Source organism: Haliotis rufescens, unplaced genomic scaffold (genome assembly GCF_023055435.1).
Source record: "Haliotis rufescens isolate VD_foot unplaced genomic scaffold, xgHalRufe1.0.p SCAF_13, whole genome shotgun sequence".
NCBI classification, from domain to species: domain Eukaryota; kingdom Metazoa; phylum Mollusca; class Gastropoda; order Lepetellida; family Haliotidae; genus Haliotis; species Haliotis rufescens.
The window spans coordinates 11,920,946-11,939,270 of record NW_025963813.1 but is presented as its reverse complement, the minus strand read 5'-3'; the positions used below and the strand labels follow the sequence as shown (position 1 = coordinate 11,939,270).

General features: G+C 40.7%; 2 protein-coding genes across 2 annotated transcripts; one reads left to right on the top strand and one right to left on the bottom strand.

Moving 5' to 3' along the window:
• Positions 1–362: 362 nt before the first annotated feature.
• On the bottom strand, positions 363–14,894 carry LOC124139098 (transmembrane protein 185A-like). Its single transcript, XM_046506119.2, has 7 exons — positions 14,632–14,894; positions 11,839–12,015; positions 9,590–9,797; positions 7,572–7,655; positions 6,354–6,530; positions 3,582–3,711; positions 363–2,149 (listed from the first exon to the last, which is right to left on the bottom strand). The coding sequence occupies exons 1-7, from the start codon at positions 14,667–14,669 to the stop codon at positions 1,923–1,925; spliced, it is 1,041 nt and encodes a 346-aa protein (XP_046362075.1). The 5' UTR covers positions 14,670–14,894; the 3' UTR covers positions 363–1,922.
• A 52-nt stretch (positions 14,895–14,946) lies between these two features.
• On the top strand, positions 14,947–17,804 carry LOC124139099 (ankyrin repeat domain-containing protein 46-like). The gene is made up of 2 exons (XM_046506120.2): positions 14,947–15,342; positions 16,237–17,804. Exons 1-2 carry the CDS (start codon positions 15,020–15,022, stop codon positions 16,568–16,570), a joined length of 657 nt encoding a protein of 218 aa, XP_046362076.1. The 5' UTR covers positions 14,947–15,019; the 3' UTR covers positions 16,571–17,804.
• The last annotated feature ends 521 nt before the right edge of the window (positions 17,805–18,325 follow it).

The following is an 18,325-nucleotide window of genomic DNA, read 5'->3' as shown; positions in this document are numbered from 1 at the left end:
TTAAGGGACTGGTAATTTATTATAGGGGGGTGTCATGGGCGAAATTGGTAAAATATGATAGGGTCCCTTATAGTGCACAAGCACGCATGCACACACGCACATGCACACACACACACACACACACACAAACAGTATTTCAGTTGTACCACAACTTTTCATGCCCCAGCCAAAGTAACAGGGGGACACGGGTGGCCTTGTCGTCTGAGGTGCAGCGATTTGCTGCGCATGCCAGAAACCAAAGATTGTGGGTTCGAATCCTAGTTCGCCCCAATTATGTTTCTAGGTTTGTCAGAACCATACCCGTGCTCGTGGGTTTCACCGAAGTGGTAAATGTCTAAGACCTGCATCACTTCGTGCTTTCCTCCCACATTAAGCCGATATAACTGGAATACTGTTAAAAGCGACGTTAAACCCAACTCACTCACCCAAAGTAACAAGTTTACCATTTCAGTGAAACCCATAAGGTGCAAATGTTGACAAACCAAGGGTCATTATCAGGACAAAATCTGAGGTTCTTTCCCATGATCAGCAGATACTGGAACGATTAAGGGAAGCAACTCTGCATTAGAAACTGCAACATCTGATACTACCAGTCAACCTGTAATCCGACACATCTGACACACACCAAGCCCTCATATGTCTACACTAATGATTTTAAATTCCTCTAACCACATTAAGCTATTTGAAGAAATTTCATATCTAAAAAGTGTGTTGGTTTAGATATGTGATTAAATGTGATTGAAAGCCCGGAAATGTCCTGGACTAATCTCTTTGCATGAATTCTTTTCTTGATAAGTAAATTTTCCTCAATCCTAAATTAGAAAAATGTGCCATTGGGCTTGAGTAAATGGATACAATATTAATTAAAGTTTGATCAATATGTATCAGTAAAACTTCGATTTAGTTATTTTTTCCACATTCTCCTAAGCAGACCGGTTCAGTTATCATGGAAGCATGTGCTATGAACCATTGTATGATTACACCATTGCATTCCAGGCTGACAAGGAGTGTCCGATGCCTTGTAATGTCATTTGGAATCAGGGCGGTGGGTGGCCGAGTAGTTAAAGTGTTGGCTTGTTACGCCAAAGACCCTAGTTCGATTCCTCACATTCATTATCTGGTGTCTGCTGCCACGATTTTGCTGGAATATTGCTAAAAGTGGCATAAAACCACACTCACTCACTCACTCAATTAAAATGTACAAATACCCAGGCATCAACTATTTCCGAAGTAAAATCAATAAAAAGTAACTACCGTGGGGACTGGCTGGTCACAATGAGAGTTGAGAAGAGACCATGATAATCCTCCAGTTTTATGTTTGTTTGTTTGTTTGTTTAACGCCACATACAGCAGTATTCCAGCTATATGACGGCGGTCTGTAAATAATCGAGTCTGGACCAGACAATCCATTGATTGACATCATGAGCATCGATATACGTAATTCATCAACCAAGTCAGCAAGCCTGATCACCTGATCCCATTTGTTGCCTATTTCAACAAGCATGGGTTGCTGAAGATCAATTCTAACCTGGATCTCCAGTTTTTTAGGGTGGGTGTACTCTAATAAATATATAACTCAAAAGAGTACACGCCGCACTCAGCAATATTCCAACTATATGACGGTGGTCAGTTAGTAATCATGTCAGTTCCAGACAAAACAGTGATTGACATCATGAGCATCATTCCACACAATTGGAGATGCAATGACATGCATCAACCAAGTCAGTGAGCCTGACCCCGTTCGTCGGCTTTTACGGCAAGCATGGGTTGCTGAAGACCTATTCTACCCTGGACCTTCACGGGTCTCAGTAATATAACTAATTGGATGCTCTTTAACTTCTTTTGAGTAGTATATAATCCTCCAGCTCACAACAGACAATAAACACACAAAAATATCTTGTATAAATATGTTTTTCTGTGTTTCAGTCCGGCATCTCAATGGACAACACAGGCACAACAGCTCGAGGCTGTTCATCAACAAGGTCCTTCTTTGAGGTGCTGGTCTTCAACTTTTCCGACGTGTCCACCGAACTCTCTTCGGATTCAGTTTCATTGTTCTGTATAGAATAGGATATGTTTCCATATTCCTGGAGAAATGGACACACCCCAAGAACGAACTGACAAAAGTCTTTTCTGATTCCAAACCACCCTGAAAATAAATCTCTCTTATTAGAACAAAATGTTAAAAATGTTACAAAAATTAATGGACATGATGGAGATAGACAGGACAACCACTTGCAGAATTACCATCATGATCCTATCACACTGGGTAATTTTGACAAAATAGGATTTCACAGGACACTTCCAAACCTTTTTATCACACATATTTAACAAATTCAATTCAGATAAATGTTAACAAACTGGAAGAATGACATGTATTGGGAATGAGGTGGAATGGGGTTTCACGTCGCGTCCAAGATTATTGCACTTATATAGCGACGTGCATGCACGTATGTGTGTGTGTGTGTGTGTGTGCGTGCGTGCGTTTGGGCGTGTGCGTGGCTGCTTGTACTTGTCCAGACTGATGCCATTTTATAGTGCTAGCTCACTGAGATACCATGCCGCAGTTTAACATGAATACCCCACTCAGACACAGTATGCTGACACCTAGCCGACTAGTCCTTGTTTTAGCCCCTTAATGCCGTTAGCGCCAGACAGGGTGACAACAAGTACCATCTTTTGACGTCTTTAGGTATGATGCGGGCAGGGATCAAACCCCGGACATTCCGCTCTCCGGGCGGACACTCTACCACAAGACCACGGAGGCGGTCTGACATATATTTAGAGAATAACCAACAAAGTGAAATGTGAACCCCACAGAGAAACTTCACTGAAGGCAGCCTAATGTTCAGGGGATGTCATCAGAGTGAGTGAGTGAGTGAGTATGGTTTTACGCCGCTTTTAGCAGTATTCCAGCAATATCACGGCGGGGGACACCAGAAATGGGCTTAACACATTGTACCCATGTCGGGAATCGAACCCGGGTCTTCGGCGTGACTGGCGAACGCTTTAACCACTAGGCTACCCGACCGCCCCTGATGTCATCAGAGCTCCAGATAACTTTTTGAGCAATTGAGTTTTTACTCTAGGGTTTCTATTTCAAATGATTTATTACATTTTTCATTGGGTAACCAATATTTTTTCACTCATCTATTCGTCAATCTATTGGGCTTTTCCCAAAATTAGTGAACATTTTAAGATTTAAAAAAAATGAGATAATGTTTTAGATGTATATAACAGTAAATATGTAAATAAATAGGCTTGACCTGGAAAATATATTAGCTCATATTCGGAAAGTAGCAGCTTTCAACACATGCTGAAAAAGCTTCATTAGGATTTTACGCTGCTTTTATACATTTGAGTCTAGTGACTGCCAAACCCACATTTTTCTATAATTATTTCACAAAAAGACATATGTAGCCCAATTATACTACTCAAAAGAAGCAAAAAATATCAGTTTCTTTCACATTACAATATTTTATCTATCATTGAATATGAAAGAAACGGATGGACTTTGACTTCTTTTGCATAGTATGTGTAGGAGCAGGCAACCTAATGTTCTAGTAGGAAGTGGTACATACAGTGGTTGCCTCCCTTTGACCCGAAGGACAGACAGACCAGCGTGACGAGGGACATGAGAAGGGGCACTGTCACAGCCGTGTAGTTTTTCGGGTTATTTGTAGAGTTATCCATACGGTCAGCAAGTAATATCTGGAAATACAAGGAAAAATACTTATAAGAGGATAAATTATAATACCAGGGCCCTGTTCCGCAAAGCTGTCGTAGCACAAAGTCAGTCGTAACTCCCATTGCTTTAACATAGACTTATGACAGTCGTAACGCTACGATAGCTTTGTGGAACGGTCCCCTGGACTTGAAAATTGCAATTTCAAGGTCAGTAAATTACATTTTGTGTGTGAATGAGCGTATGGGTGTGTGTATCAATATTTCATCCGCATCACAGAGGGAAGACACCAATAAATGGAACATTTTTTTATATCTTTTGTATGACGCAGCCGGGGATCGAACCCCGGACCTGTGCTCTCCGGGCAGACTCTCTACCACAAGACTACGGAGGCGGTCCCCAGTGCAAGACAACTTTAAAAAAGAAAGTATCATGCTTGTAGTTTCCTTGATAACAAAGTCACAAGCAGATGGGGCTGCCAGTTTAATGACATCACTTCCTGTTTGTTAAAACACATGTCCAATGCAAGACAATGATATATAAACACAGAGGGAGGGTGCTCACCTTCACAATGACCGACAATAAGGAGTTAGTGAGTGAGATGGGTTTAACGCCACTTTTAACAGTATTCCAGTTATATCACGGCGTGTGAACTTAATGTGGGAGGAAAGCCCGAAGTGATGCAGGTCTAAGACGTTTACCACTTTGGTGAAACCCACAAGCACGGGTATGGTGCTGACAAACCTAGAAACACATTTGGGGCGAACTGGGATTCGAACCAAAATCATAGGTTTCTGGCGTGCCCAAGGGACGAAACTCTGCACAGCGAATCACAGCGCCTTAGACGACTGGGCCATGTGTGACCCCCGACAATAAGGAGAAGAGTATCTATGTACCAAATTTCATCCAACTACAAAGAACGCTTCTTAAGTTGTTGTGAACTTAATAAGAAAATGAGTGTATGACCTTGCGCACGACCCTCACTGCAAACATTTTAAGAAATTTTAAAGGGCTATCCAGTAGGGCTGGGACGGGTAACTCGGGTACCCAGGTCGGGTGGGTACTGAGTAGGACCCGGGTACCCACAGGACTACCCGGCCCTGTGGTCAGTCACGTGATATATTGTTTAATGACAAAAACCATCTATAACTCTATAGTTACACTACAAGTCACTAATGTTCCCATTTCTTTCTGACAATGCACCCATTCCTTCTGACTTTTCATATGGTTGAATAAAGATATAACTTTAAGTCAACTTCAGTGTATGCATGACCAGACTGTTAAATACATGTATCTAAATATGTTTTGCCAGGGCTATGGTAAAAAAAATCCCAATCAGATATTTTGAACCTATCTCTTGAGACCTACAGTGGGTACCTGGGTAGGGTCGGGTAATAGGGGGTAGGTACCCGGGGTGTAAATTTGGACTCTTCCCAGCCCTACTATCCAACATATATACCAAATATGATGTTCCTAGGTGAAGTTCAATGTAACAACAGCATATGGTACTCACTGAAGGTAGGTCACAGTGACCCGCCATCCATGTCATACATATGTATTGAAATACACACACTTATAAAATAAATTCAGGAATAGCAACTTCAGTAGAAATGGCAAATTTGTGAGAACAGCTCACTTTTTGGGGGCTTGTCTGGTTCACTCACATTCATATACAAATCGCTGTGATATGGCATGAATATTGTTGACAGTGGCATAACCGGTAATCAACCTTGAATTAAAGACTGAAGATTGTTGTTTGTTTGTTGTTTACCACCGCACTCAGCAATATTCCAGCTATATGCATCGGTCTGTAAATAATCGAGTCTGGACCAGACAATCCATTGATTGACATCATGAGCATCCATCTACATAACTGGGATACAATGACATGCATCAAACAAGTCAGCGAGCCTGACCACCTGATCCTGTTAGTCGCCGTTACGATAAGCCTAGTTGCCTCTTATGGCAAGCCTGGGATTCTGAAAGCCTATTCTAACCGGATCTTTACAGGTTGACTGGAGATTGAGGACGTCGGTATGGAAATGTACCACACAATGAACAATTTTTGGTTCCAAACTGATGGCTCATACGATGAAAATTGACGTTTACTTTCGAGACAAACACCTGAAATTTATTTCATAGGAAAATGATATGAACTGGGCGGAGGGGGGGCTATTTTTTTTTTTTAAACAAACTGTTGGTGGGATTTAACTGAAAGTTCACTGAACAATGTTCCAGTTCTGGGCCTATTGCACAAAGCGATCTTAGTGCTAAGATGATCGTAACAACCATATTTTAACCTAGCCTTACAATAGTCTTAGTGCTTAGATGATCATAACTCCCATATTTTAACCTAGCCTTACAATAGTCTTAGTGCTAAGATGATCGTAACTCCCATATTTTAACCTAGCCTTACAATAGTCTTAGTGCTAAGATGATCGTAACTCCCATATTTTAACCTAGCCTTACAATAGTCTTAGTGCTAAGATGATCGTAACTCCCATATTTTAACATAGCCTTACAATAGTTGTAGCACTAAGATCACTTTGTGCAAGTGGGCCCTGGTGACTTTCCAATATATCTGTAATTGGGCCGTGGCAATGGTAATCTAAAACTCCTGATTTCTAATTACGACAAATACACAAACTACATTTACTGCACAGCTTACTTCGAATACTAGTAGAGGAATGACGAGAAAGGAATAGCCAATTGCTGAGGAGATGTTGCCTCGTCGCTGCTCAGGAATAATATCAGGTGATTTGAGAAGAATGACAGCAAGCACGACCGCATACAGCACACCGATGAGGGCAACACACATGACGACCCAGATAGGAATAAACACAATCTGAAACACAACATGGGAAATGTGGTTGCACTACCAGTATAATGTTTCAAACCCACAAGTCAAGAGCATATACACAGTTGAGTAATTTTCCTCAAGGTTTCTTTCCTGTCAGCATGTTCAGTTATTTTACTGATAAAATAGAGATATCATATACATGATATTAGCATGTGTGTCATACTGAATTTACAAAACGAGAGTCAGAATTTGTGTATTTCCAGAGCAAGATCGAGGGAAGTATGTGAGTGAGTGAGTGAGTTGGGTTTAACGCCGCTTTTAACAGTATTTCAGTTATATCGTGGCGTGTCATCTTAATGTGGGAGGAAAGCCCTAAGTGATGCAGGACTCAGACTTTTACCACTTTGGTGAAACCCACGAGCGCGGGTATGGTGCTGGCAAACCTAGAAACATAATCAGGGCGAACCAGGATTCGAACCCACAATCAGGTTTCTGGCGTGCACAAGGGACGCAACTCTTATACAAGGCTCGTGGGGCCTTAGATGACTAGGCCACCCGTGCCCCCGGGTTGTACACGAGATATGTAAAGTCAGTACAACTCATGCAAGTACAATATATATAGTCAGCATTCAACTAATATAGTACCATCAGAAGACAAAAACACTACCATCAGACGACAACATATTGGCAACACTCTATTATTATGAATAATGTAACTGTGATGGCCCTTATTGACCAATCAGATTCCTAATTGTTTCGTTTTGTTTATTTGTTGTTTAACGCCGCAATCAGCAACATTCCAGCTATATGACTGCGGTCTGTAAATAATCGAGTCTGGACCAGACAATCCAGTGATTGATATCATGAGCAACGATCCACGCAATTGGGATCGATTACATGCATCAACCAAGTCAGTGAGCCTGACCACCCACCTCTTATGACAAGCATAGTCGCTTTTTACGGCATGCAAGGGTTGCTGAAGACCTATTCTACCCCTGATCTTCATGGGTAGATTCCTAATCCAAGTATTTGCCAATTGTCATGCAAAATTTGAGAAATATGAGCATGGAAGTATTGAATACTTACCACCCAACTCCAGTTAATGATCTTATCCAGTCTCAAAGCCAGAAAAATAAACTGAAGAACATTGACAGAACAAAACAACTCCATCTGTAAAAAAAAATATACATGAGTGAGTGGTTCTGTTTCATGTTTCTTTGAACAGTATTGCCTTCATGCCATGACAAGTCAGCTTAATGTGGGAGGAAAATCACAGTGATGTATGCATTACCCACTTTGGTGAAATCCATGAACATGACAATGTTGATGAGACACCAATAATTATCATAAATAGGGAAAATCTGGGATTCAAATCCCCCATAATGGAATCCTGGCACACTTAAGATGCGATATTCTGCATTCAGATAATTGGTTAACCAGTGCCACCATAAAACAAACTTACAATTTCCCATACACAAAATTAAGTTTCCGTGGCAGTTATGATATTTCATAAAACATGGCACATTTTTACAATTTTCACAAGTGGCAAATCAAGCTACTGAGCCAAACATATATAATTATTCAGCTTTCCACTTATCTGACAAGGATGTGTCTAACTTCTATATTCACTTCCTACACTTCTTGTATCACACTGATAAACAGTGTAGGTACAGCACAAAGAGGTTTGTTTGTTTGTATATTGTTCAACACTGCACAGCAGTATTCCAGCTATATGAAGTCAGTCTGTAATTAAATTATTCTGGACCAGACAATCCAGTGGTTGGTTGGTTGGTTTGTTGTTTAACGCCGCACTCAGCAATATTCCAGCTATATGACGGCGGTCTGTAAATAATCAAGTCTGGACCAGACAATCCAGTGATTGACATGATGAGCATCGATCCATGCAATTGAGATCGATGACATGTATCAACCAAGTCAGCGAGCCTGACCACCCGATCCCGTTAGTCGCCTTTTACGACAAGCATAGTCGCCTTTTACGGCAAGCATGGGTTGCTGAAGACCTATTCTACCCTGGAATCTTCACGGGTCAGACAATCCAGTGACTGACATCATGAGCCTTTGGAAAGGATAAAGTCAATAATCCCAAACCACACAACTAATCCTGTTAGTCGCCTCCTACCACAATAATGGTAAATGTAGGGTTGCTGAGACCTTCATGGGATGATAGCACAAAGAATAGATAAACCGTATTCGACGTAATAAGCGCCCCGCTCCAATAAGCGCCCAGGGCGATATTTGTTAATATATTGGCAAGTGAACAATCCCATTTAGCACCCCTTCCAACTGATCAATGTACTTATTTATTAGCGTATGATACACACTCATGTGTTATATGCACCCTTAATTATGGGCAATTTAATTGTGGAAAAATATATCTGTCGTACATAAACATTTCAGGTTGTCAGCTTAAACCATAAATTTTTTTCTCACTTTTTTACCCAAAATAATATTCTAATAAGAGCCCCCTATTCCTAATTTTGAGAGCGCCCTGGGCGCTTATTACGTCAAATAAGGTAATGTAATTGTACATGTTCGAAATACAAATTCAATAATTAAATAATAATCAAACAAACAAACACCACAAACATTGAAACAATAAATAAAAATGTACACATCCTGTCTTGTAAATGATCGATTGAATGATCAGATGTACAAGGAAATCTTCTCCTTAAACAATTCTAATTATCTGGTTTCAAGTGATGATCAATTTGGAAGACTTGTAACATGTCAGTTAATCATTACTCTAGTTACACGAAAAAGTTCTGTGGGGGAAGTACATATCTTCAGAGACCATATAATGATATGTGATCTCTCATATAATGGGCGATCGGGTAGTCTAGTGGTTAAAGCATTTGCTCGTCACGCCGAAGACCCGGGTTCGATTCCCGACATGGGTACAATGTGTGAAGCCCATTTCTGGTGTCACCCGCCGTGATATTGCTGGAATATTGCTAAAAGCGGCGTAAAACCAAACTCATTCACTCACTCGCATATTATGATGGCCCAGTGTTGGACAGTTGAGAATTAGGTCTGTGTGGAAGAGTTACCTCCCTTTATGCAGAAGTCCTGAAGTTGATTCTTACCTCAAAAGACCTTTCATTCTTGACAGCCCAGACACAGATACCAATAGACACGACGGACATAAACATCAGTGGAATGAAGACAAGGATCCACGAATGGTTCTCCGTCTCTAGATTATCACAGGCTAAAACCTCGAACATGAGAAGCAGAAGGTGAAGGCCAGTGCACATCACCATGGCCTTGTACTGTACATAGCTGTCGCCCTCCATCCTGTACAACAACAAACACACACTTCAGGAAAGAGATGAGGGGAGGTGAAGTGGGGTTTGAAGTCTCATTCAAGATTAATACACTCATACAGCGGTGGTTGTGAGATGGGGTTTAACGTCACGTCCAAGATTATTGCACTTATATAGCGACGTGCATGCACGTGTGGCTGCTTGTACTAGACCAGACTGATGCCAATTTATAGTGCTAGCTCACTGAGATACCATGACGCAGTTTAACATGAATACCCCACTCAGACACAGTATACGGACTCCGAGCCGACCAGTCCTTGTTTTAGCCCCTTAATGCCGAGCGCCAGACAGGGTAACAACAAGTACCATCTTTTAACGTCTTTTGGTATGAAGCGGCCAGGGATCGAACTCCGGACCTTCCGCTCTCCGGGCGGATGCCCTACCACTAGACCATGGAGGCGGTGGACGTGACCTTTCTTTATTCCAACTCAGAATTATTTCTGACACTTGCTGTAGACTGAGCTAGTCTAGACAAAAACATGACTTAACATGCTTCAGGCCATACCTTATGAATATATTTAGGTTAATGGTTCCGCAACCCTGAGAAAACGAAAGTGGTAAAGGATGTAATGTGATTGATTTCTGCGCATTCAGCATGTTCCTTGGTGATGTGGAATTTTGTGCTATACAATTATTGTTATTATTATTATTATTATTTTTATTATTATTTTTATTCTTCTTATTATTATTGTGAAACATAATTTATTTCATTCTGCCTCAGGCAAAGTTATGTACTGACCTCCCACTACGTTTAACACCAAGATAATTGAGAAACATGTCAAAATATCTAACATTAGCCAAATCTGGATGCAGGCTGTCGTTTCGAAGAATCAGACGCAAATGACCGGACAGTGTTACATTTGGCAGCATGTCGAGGTCACGCTGCAATTGTGCGATTATTGATAAACAGTGGAGCTGACAAAAATCCTGAGGACCGCCAAGGAAACACGCCGCTTCATTGGTGCGGTCACATCGATACCGTGGAGACACTGGTGGAAATGGGAGCTAATGTTAACGCACGGTGAGCATCAGTCCATGACATGACATCTGGATGAAGGCATGTATTGATACAAAGCAAGGCTTACTGTATAGCGTAGGTGCTGAGCAGCATGCTACACATTCCAACCCAACTGTGTACTGTACATGGCTGTCATGATGACTCATGTGGAGTGATGATCATGTATATTGAAAATGTGTGCCAATAACACCACTGATTGCCATGTTCCATGTGTAAAACGAAATCTAGTTTGACCAGGCACATCAGATTTTAATGGACTGACAATGCTGAAGAGTTCCTGTGTCATCAGGTTACTATTGTGACATTCCATGTGTTAAATAGATTCTACCGAACTAGCCATACCTCAAACATCTAAGAAGGTTGTTCTCACCATTTTAGCCGTACTTTCCATCCAGCGGATTTGTATGGATTTTCACAAGACAACTGGCCAATCAAACAGCTGGTTCTTTGACGATGATACACTAACCATGGTGATTATTACGAAGGATTATTAGTCTGTCTTACAGACCCTGATACAAATATATATCAAATACAGCCCATGCAAGTCTATAATGTTTGGCAAGTCTAGATCACTGCAGTATCAGGCTATTAGTCTGTCTTACAGACCCTGATACAAATATATATCAAATACAGCCCATGCAAGTCTATAATGTTTGGCAAGTCTGAAAATGAAGAGAGTCACTAGGCTCCTTTTTATAATATTTTTATTAAGATAACTGAACAATTGTTTTTTTCTGTACGATATGTTCATTTCAGAGACTAGATGTTAGTCTAAAGGGCTATGTGCACAAAGCAATCTTAGCACTACATTCATTGTACGTCTATGTTACAGTATGGGACTAATAGCTAGCTTGTGATCACTTTGTGCAGAAGGTCCTGAAGTTAATTCTAACCTCAAAAGACATGTTTCAGTCCCAAGTTTTATTAATATCCTGGTACAACATAACCAAATTTGAAAATGGTATTGTGTTGTTTCATGACCTTGACCTCTCACCTATAATGTGGGTTTTTCCACCACACGTAGCTTCCCACAGACGCACCAACTATGACGGTGCCCTTCCACAGCCAGATAGGAAGGAATATGACCCAATAGCTCCATGATATTGAGTCATCTTGACGCAGAGCGAACAGAAGTGAGAACACCAACAAGCAGGAGAAGACCAGGAACTTACTGAAATACAAAGTCTCTGTTAGCATGATTAGCATCATTATAACACCATTACATTAAAAGACCTGTGAAGATCTGGAGTAGAAGAGGTCTTCAGCAGTGTTCGAAATACCTGCCTGCCTGCCTGCCCGACCGTCCGAGACGGGTTGATTTCAACTCGGGCTGCCAGATTTTCAAATCCCCCTGCCCGACAGTCGGGTTATATTTCATATGTGACAATATTCTAAATATTTCCCGATGATAATCATTAATTCACATGTAAAGATGAATGATAAAATGTAACCAAAAAGAAATCCCGTTAGCTTATCCTGAGAAACATATGATTATATAGTGGGCAGGCAGGTTTTGGTCAGGGCTGGCAAGTATTTCAGCTAGCCAGTCCTGTGGTCTGGATGAAATCTTTGGGAGTTTCATACCCTGTCTTCAGCAACCCATGCTTGCCTAAAAAGCAAATATGCTTGTCGCAAAATGTGTCTAAGGGGATCTGGTGGTCGGGCTTGCTGACTGGGTTCATGCTACGTACCTGGTTCAGGTACCGTATTCGACGTAATAAGCGCCCAGGGCGCTCTCAGAATTAGACATAGGGGGCTCTTATTAGAATATTATTTTGGTGGAAAAAACAGAGTTGAAAGATAAATTTCGTGGTTTATGCTGACAGCCTGAAATGTTTATGTACGATAGTTATATTTTTCCAGAATTTCATTGCCCATAATTAAGGGTGCATACAACACACAAGTGCATATTATACGCGAATAAATAAGTCTTGTGTACATTGATCAATCGGAAGGAGTGCTAATTGGGATTGTTCACTGGTCAATATGTTAGCAATTATCGCTGTGGGCGCTTATTACGTTGAATACGGTAATCGTGTCTAAGCCAGGGAATCAAGAGGTTGACAGCATGATATTAATCCAAGTTGTCAGGGAACACTGACACATAATCAGAGCTCCAGATAAGCTGCGTATCTGCTTAAAATACGCATCAGAAATGCAGAAATATGCAGTAAAATAAAATCCAAGCGTATCAAATACGCAACGAACAGTACAGATACGCTACAAAAATAAAACTTGTGCGTATCATCAAAATATTGTGAAGTAACCCTGCGTATTCGATTAGCAAATCACCAACTTATTTTGAAATTATAAACGGACATTCTGTCAAGCTTGCCAAACTCCACGATGACAGTTACATCATGATCATTTGCCATCACACTTTCTTGTGGAAGTATCGTCTTATAAAGATCTCGAACCCACACGCCACCAGTTTGCGGGGACTAGATGAATAATGTTTTGAAATATTTAACTTAAATACCCACATGTGTAAAAACTAGTGGGTAACAGAAATTTGAATACCCAGATAGAACTACTGATACCCAATGATTTTAAAATGCATGGATAAAATACCCACAACACCAAAAGCTTATCTGGAGCTCTGCATAATCATACAGGTTACACATCGTCGTTATGTTTAAATCATTCAAAATTGTAACCACCTGTGTAATTTAAGTCTGCTTTCATGACTTGCATAGGGCTGTGAATCCTTAGAGGAGTCATAACAGTGTTCACAGTCATACACAGCTGTAACAGGGTTAGACACAACTACAAGTCCATTTATTGTTTCAGCATATGCGATGTTGAATAATCTTTTGGATAAAAATCTTGATTCCTTAGTCGATTCAGGAAAGGATGTCAACACTTTCAATTCCTGTCAGAATCAAATTTTTCAGGGGTAGCTGGGGGTATGTCCCTTGTGGATGTAGTGATATAAATATTCTCCACAAAATAATGGTCGTGTGACCTATTGTTTGTAAACACCAAGATCTTGGCAGATGATCCTTGGAATCGAGGTAGCCTACAAAGTGGTATTATTAGTGAGTGAGTATGGTTTTACGCCACTTTTAGCAATATTCCAGCAATATCACGGCGGGGAACACCAGAAATGGGCTTCACACATTGTACCCATGTCGGGAATCGAACCCGGGTCTTCGGCGTGACGTGCGAACGCTTTAACCACGCCTACCCGACCGCCCCTGTGGTATTATTAAAATAGGTAGATATTGAATAGAAATATTTGGCAACAAGGTCTTTCAATATTTGTTTGTTTTTGTTTTTTCCTTTAGATTCCTAATCTATAGTCATGAATCATTATTTGAGAATAAAACTAATCAGGTATGGTATGGCTGATGCAAATATGCATGTGAATATTTGCATCTAATGTTAACTCTGGAGTCACATAAGTGTTCCATATCACAAGAAGTATTTGCATTGAAAACACCAGAACATTCTCCATACACTGGGATATGTTTATCTCCTGCATTAACTGATGGTGTTTGATGAAACAATATTAAGTTATAAAACTTGTAGAATGGGGTAGGTAATGGTTTTCAATGGTGACACCTACAACAACACCGTTTGGCCCATGTAAAAAACCCGTCACACTGTGTAGGAAAATCTATCATGAGAAAAGTTAATCGTTCAAACGTGTGTTTTCTATTCACGATCTTCTACTCCGCAAAGGCCACTGAAGATGAGATTGTCGAGTAAACTGAATGAATACACTGTTTCCATGTGCATGAAACAATAACATATCAAGAGACGCCGAGTGACAAAACAAGTAAACCTTGGATTGAAGTCTTGGAAGAAGTTTTTCAGATTCATATTCCGTCATAGATGAGATATTTCCAATCCCATATTCCCAGGACACCACCAACCCGTACGGTAGAAACGGAACACAGATGACTTATAGTTTTAGGTCAAATAAATTGAATATTAAGTTAGTGATTGGATAAACCAAGAAATTCCATAAATTTGGAATAAAATTGTAATGCGTTAAAGATATCAAATGTGATGTTTATTTCAAGACAATCTGGAAATTAGCTAGAATGTATTTTTGTTATGGTATTAAGGGGCTTATATAAGACTTCCGTTTCCGGTCGTTTACTTCCTAGTTTGAGTTCGACAGTTTAACTCAGCAACATTCTCTATTATTGGTCCAATACTGGTCATGAATGGAGAATTACGATAATCCTTTTTCGTTTGACATTATGGAAAGGGGTGACGTTCTTCGTGATGCTGTGTTAGACGGGAATGTAGCGGAAGTAACGGCAGCAATTGAAACGGGCACCTGTCGTCTCGAAGAATCCGACGCAAATGGCCGGACAGTGTTACATTTGGCAGCATGTCGAGGTCACGCTGCAATGGTGCGATTATTGATAAACAGTGGAGCTGACATGAATGCTGAGGACCGCCAAGGAAACACGCCGCTTCATTGGTGCGGTCACATCGATACCGTGGAGACACTGGTGGAAATGGGAGCTAATGTTAACGCACGGTCAGCATCAGTCCTTGACATATTAAACATTAAACAACTTCAAAGCGTATAGTGTTCATAATAAGTTAACTGCGCCTACCAATAAGGGTCGTCGAGTAAATTGGAGAAGGGGCTAATTTCTTACTTGTTTTATGTAAGTTTATTATCATTTATTTGACCAAGGTGTAAAAAAATAAGGTGCCGTTTTCGCCAGGCAATAGTAGCCGTTTTCAATTGAGTCGATGTCCCTTTTTGCCAATCAGTGCCGTTTTCGCCCGGTGACGTTTTCGCTATAACCCCTTTTCTTCTCTGTAGGGTTCTGTGTCTTTTATTATTCTGGTAGTATCCTGGTAATTTGATAACTCTCAGGGCGTTTCGTTACCCAGATTTCTTGTAACCCCGTGTTATGAGTTTTCAGACGCTTAAGAAACGGTCGTAGTTTCTCTCTGATCACATGAACAACTGAAAAAAACCCATCTCATTTGCTCATAAGAGACAACTTTCTCTTGAAAACAAGCCATCATCTGAGTATTTACAATGTCTGTGTGATGCTGTCCTAAAAACCTGTGATCCGACGAAATATAAATCATAGGTTTTCGGACGGTCAAACTTATTGCGATTACCAACTGCACCTGTTTGTGTTTTTCATTTTGACAACATACACTTTCAATTGAATTATTTGGTGAACTTGAAGGCAAGTTGTTTGTGAACTAGGCATGCTGGGGGATATAAATTCTTTAATGTGACGCTGACAGTGATTGTGAAGACTGGTGGTAAATAATCATTAATCATTAATGTTACTGAATGAGGAATTCGCATCTATATATTTTCCACCATAAACCATATATATTCAGATAGTAAAAGCAGAGCAGTACATAGCTACGATTTATCAGTGACAATGATAATTTTTTTCAGAAATAAGATGGGTTTCACCCCAAAATTCTTGGCTGAGAGACGAGGAGTCCCAAAGAATACTCTTGACCTGTTCGAACACTTTGAGAAGGAGAAAAGTACATCACAAGGTTCACTCACAAACACTGCCTCGAGCTATGTTAAATCACCCAGATCCTCAGTGATTCCAAGTGTCTGGTATGAATTCTATTGTGAGCTGGGCATCAAAAACACATGTCTTCTAGTCCTTGGCCTGCTTGGTTTTTCCCTTTACCTGGCCTACATCCTGACCGGCCTGCATCGAGGATATGATGAGAAGATCCCACTAGATGAAACCAGCTATAAGATACATCTGTAACTGAACTCATCAACTTTGATATGCAGGAAGCCCACACATGTAAAGATAAATGTCCTGTCCAAAATGGGTTATCTATATTCAAACTTAGTTTTGGACCCTGCTTCAATGAACGTTGTTGAAAGTCCTAGCTGTAATCAGGATAATGTTGTGTGCTATGTTCTGAGATGATCGAAATGTTTCATTTATTTCTTGGCAACTTGTTTCTTATGAGGGATGGATATTGGAGGTTAAAAGTGTATCACAATATTTTGCTATCCACAAGGCCATATTGAGGTATGTATCACAATATTGTATAATTCTCAATTTTGAATTCAGATGTAATCTTATTCATTATGGTATGAATTGAAGTTGATAAATGGAACAAAGCAAGATGCTGGCACAACGTGATGTTTACTCCGTCAATAAATACGCAGCTATCTTGGAACCCTGGAGGCATGCTGCTGGGCAGCGAAGGCATTTGGCAAGGAAATAACATTAAACACATGCTACCTCATTATATCTCACAGAACTACTGCCTAAATACAAGCCTTTCATTAGCATTACTTGCTAAAACTATGTAGCACCATGAGCATTAACTTGGTGAATGGAAACTGGCGCAGTATAAATGGACCTATTATTATTATTATTAAAAATCGCTATTTGAAATCACCCACTATACATGCTATATCCAGCATGAAAAAATTATATTTAGATATGAATCGTTGAAAGAATGAATCTCAGTTTACCAATATACCGATAATACAGCACACCCAAATTTCTTAACATTCTTTTCAAAACAAAAGGAATGGCCGATGAGGGCTCAGTGGTCTCACATGTTTGTGGCGCACCACTTTGCTGATGCAGTTGTGTGTCCTTTGAAATTCATGCCAGGATCCACTGATCCCAGGATTTACCAGATGCACCCTGATTATGATCCTTGGTTTGTCGGCACCTTACCCATGCTCATTGGTTTCACCAAAGTTTGACAGTGGCAAACACAGTTATCACCTGAGTTGCATTGAAAGATTTTTCCACCTAATTGAAGCTGACACTGGAGAACAAATGTGTTTATGTCGATGTTGAATTTTCACCCATGTAACATTGCATCAAAACCAAGCCCATATTTCCAGTGTAGTGAGTGAGTTGGGTTTAATGCCGCATTTAACAGTATTCCAGTTATATCGCTGCATGTCAGCTTAATGTGGGAGGAAAGCCCGAAGTGATGCAGGTCTCGGACGTTTACCACTTCGGTGAAACCCACGGGCACGGGTATGGTGCTGACAAACCTAGAAACATAATCGGGTCGAACCGGAATTGGAACCAACAATCATAGGTTTCTGGCGTGCCCAAGGTATGCAACTCTGCAAAGCAAATCATGGCGCCTAGTCAACTGGGCCACCTGTGCCACCCTGTTACTCTGGCTGTTATCAGTGTAAGGCCAGACCAATATAACAAGGCACCATGTGCATTCAAAATGATCTGACCGCCTCCGTGGTCTAGTTGTAGAGCGTCCGCCTGGAGAGCGGAAGGTCCGGGGTTCGATTCCCGGCCGCGTCATACCAAAAGACGTTAAGAGATGGTATTTGTTGTTACCCTGTCTGGCGCTCGGCATTAAGGGGCTAAAACAAGGACTGGTCGGCTCGGAGTCAGTATACTGTGTCTGAGTGGGGTATTCATGTTAAACTGCGGCATGGTATCTCAGTGTGCTAGCACTATAAATCGGCATCAGTCCGGACTAGTACAAGCAGCCACACACATACACGTGCATGCACGTCG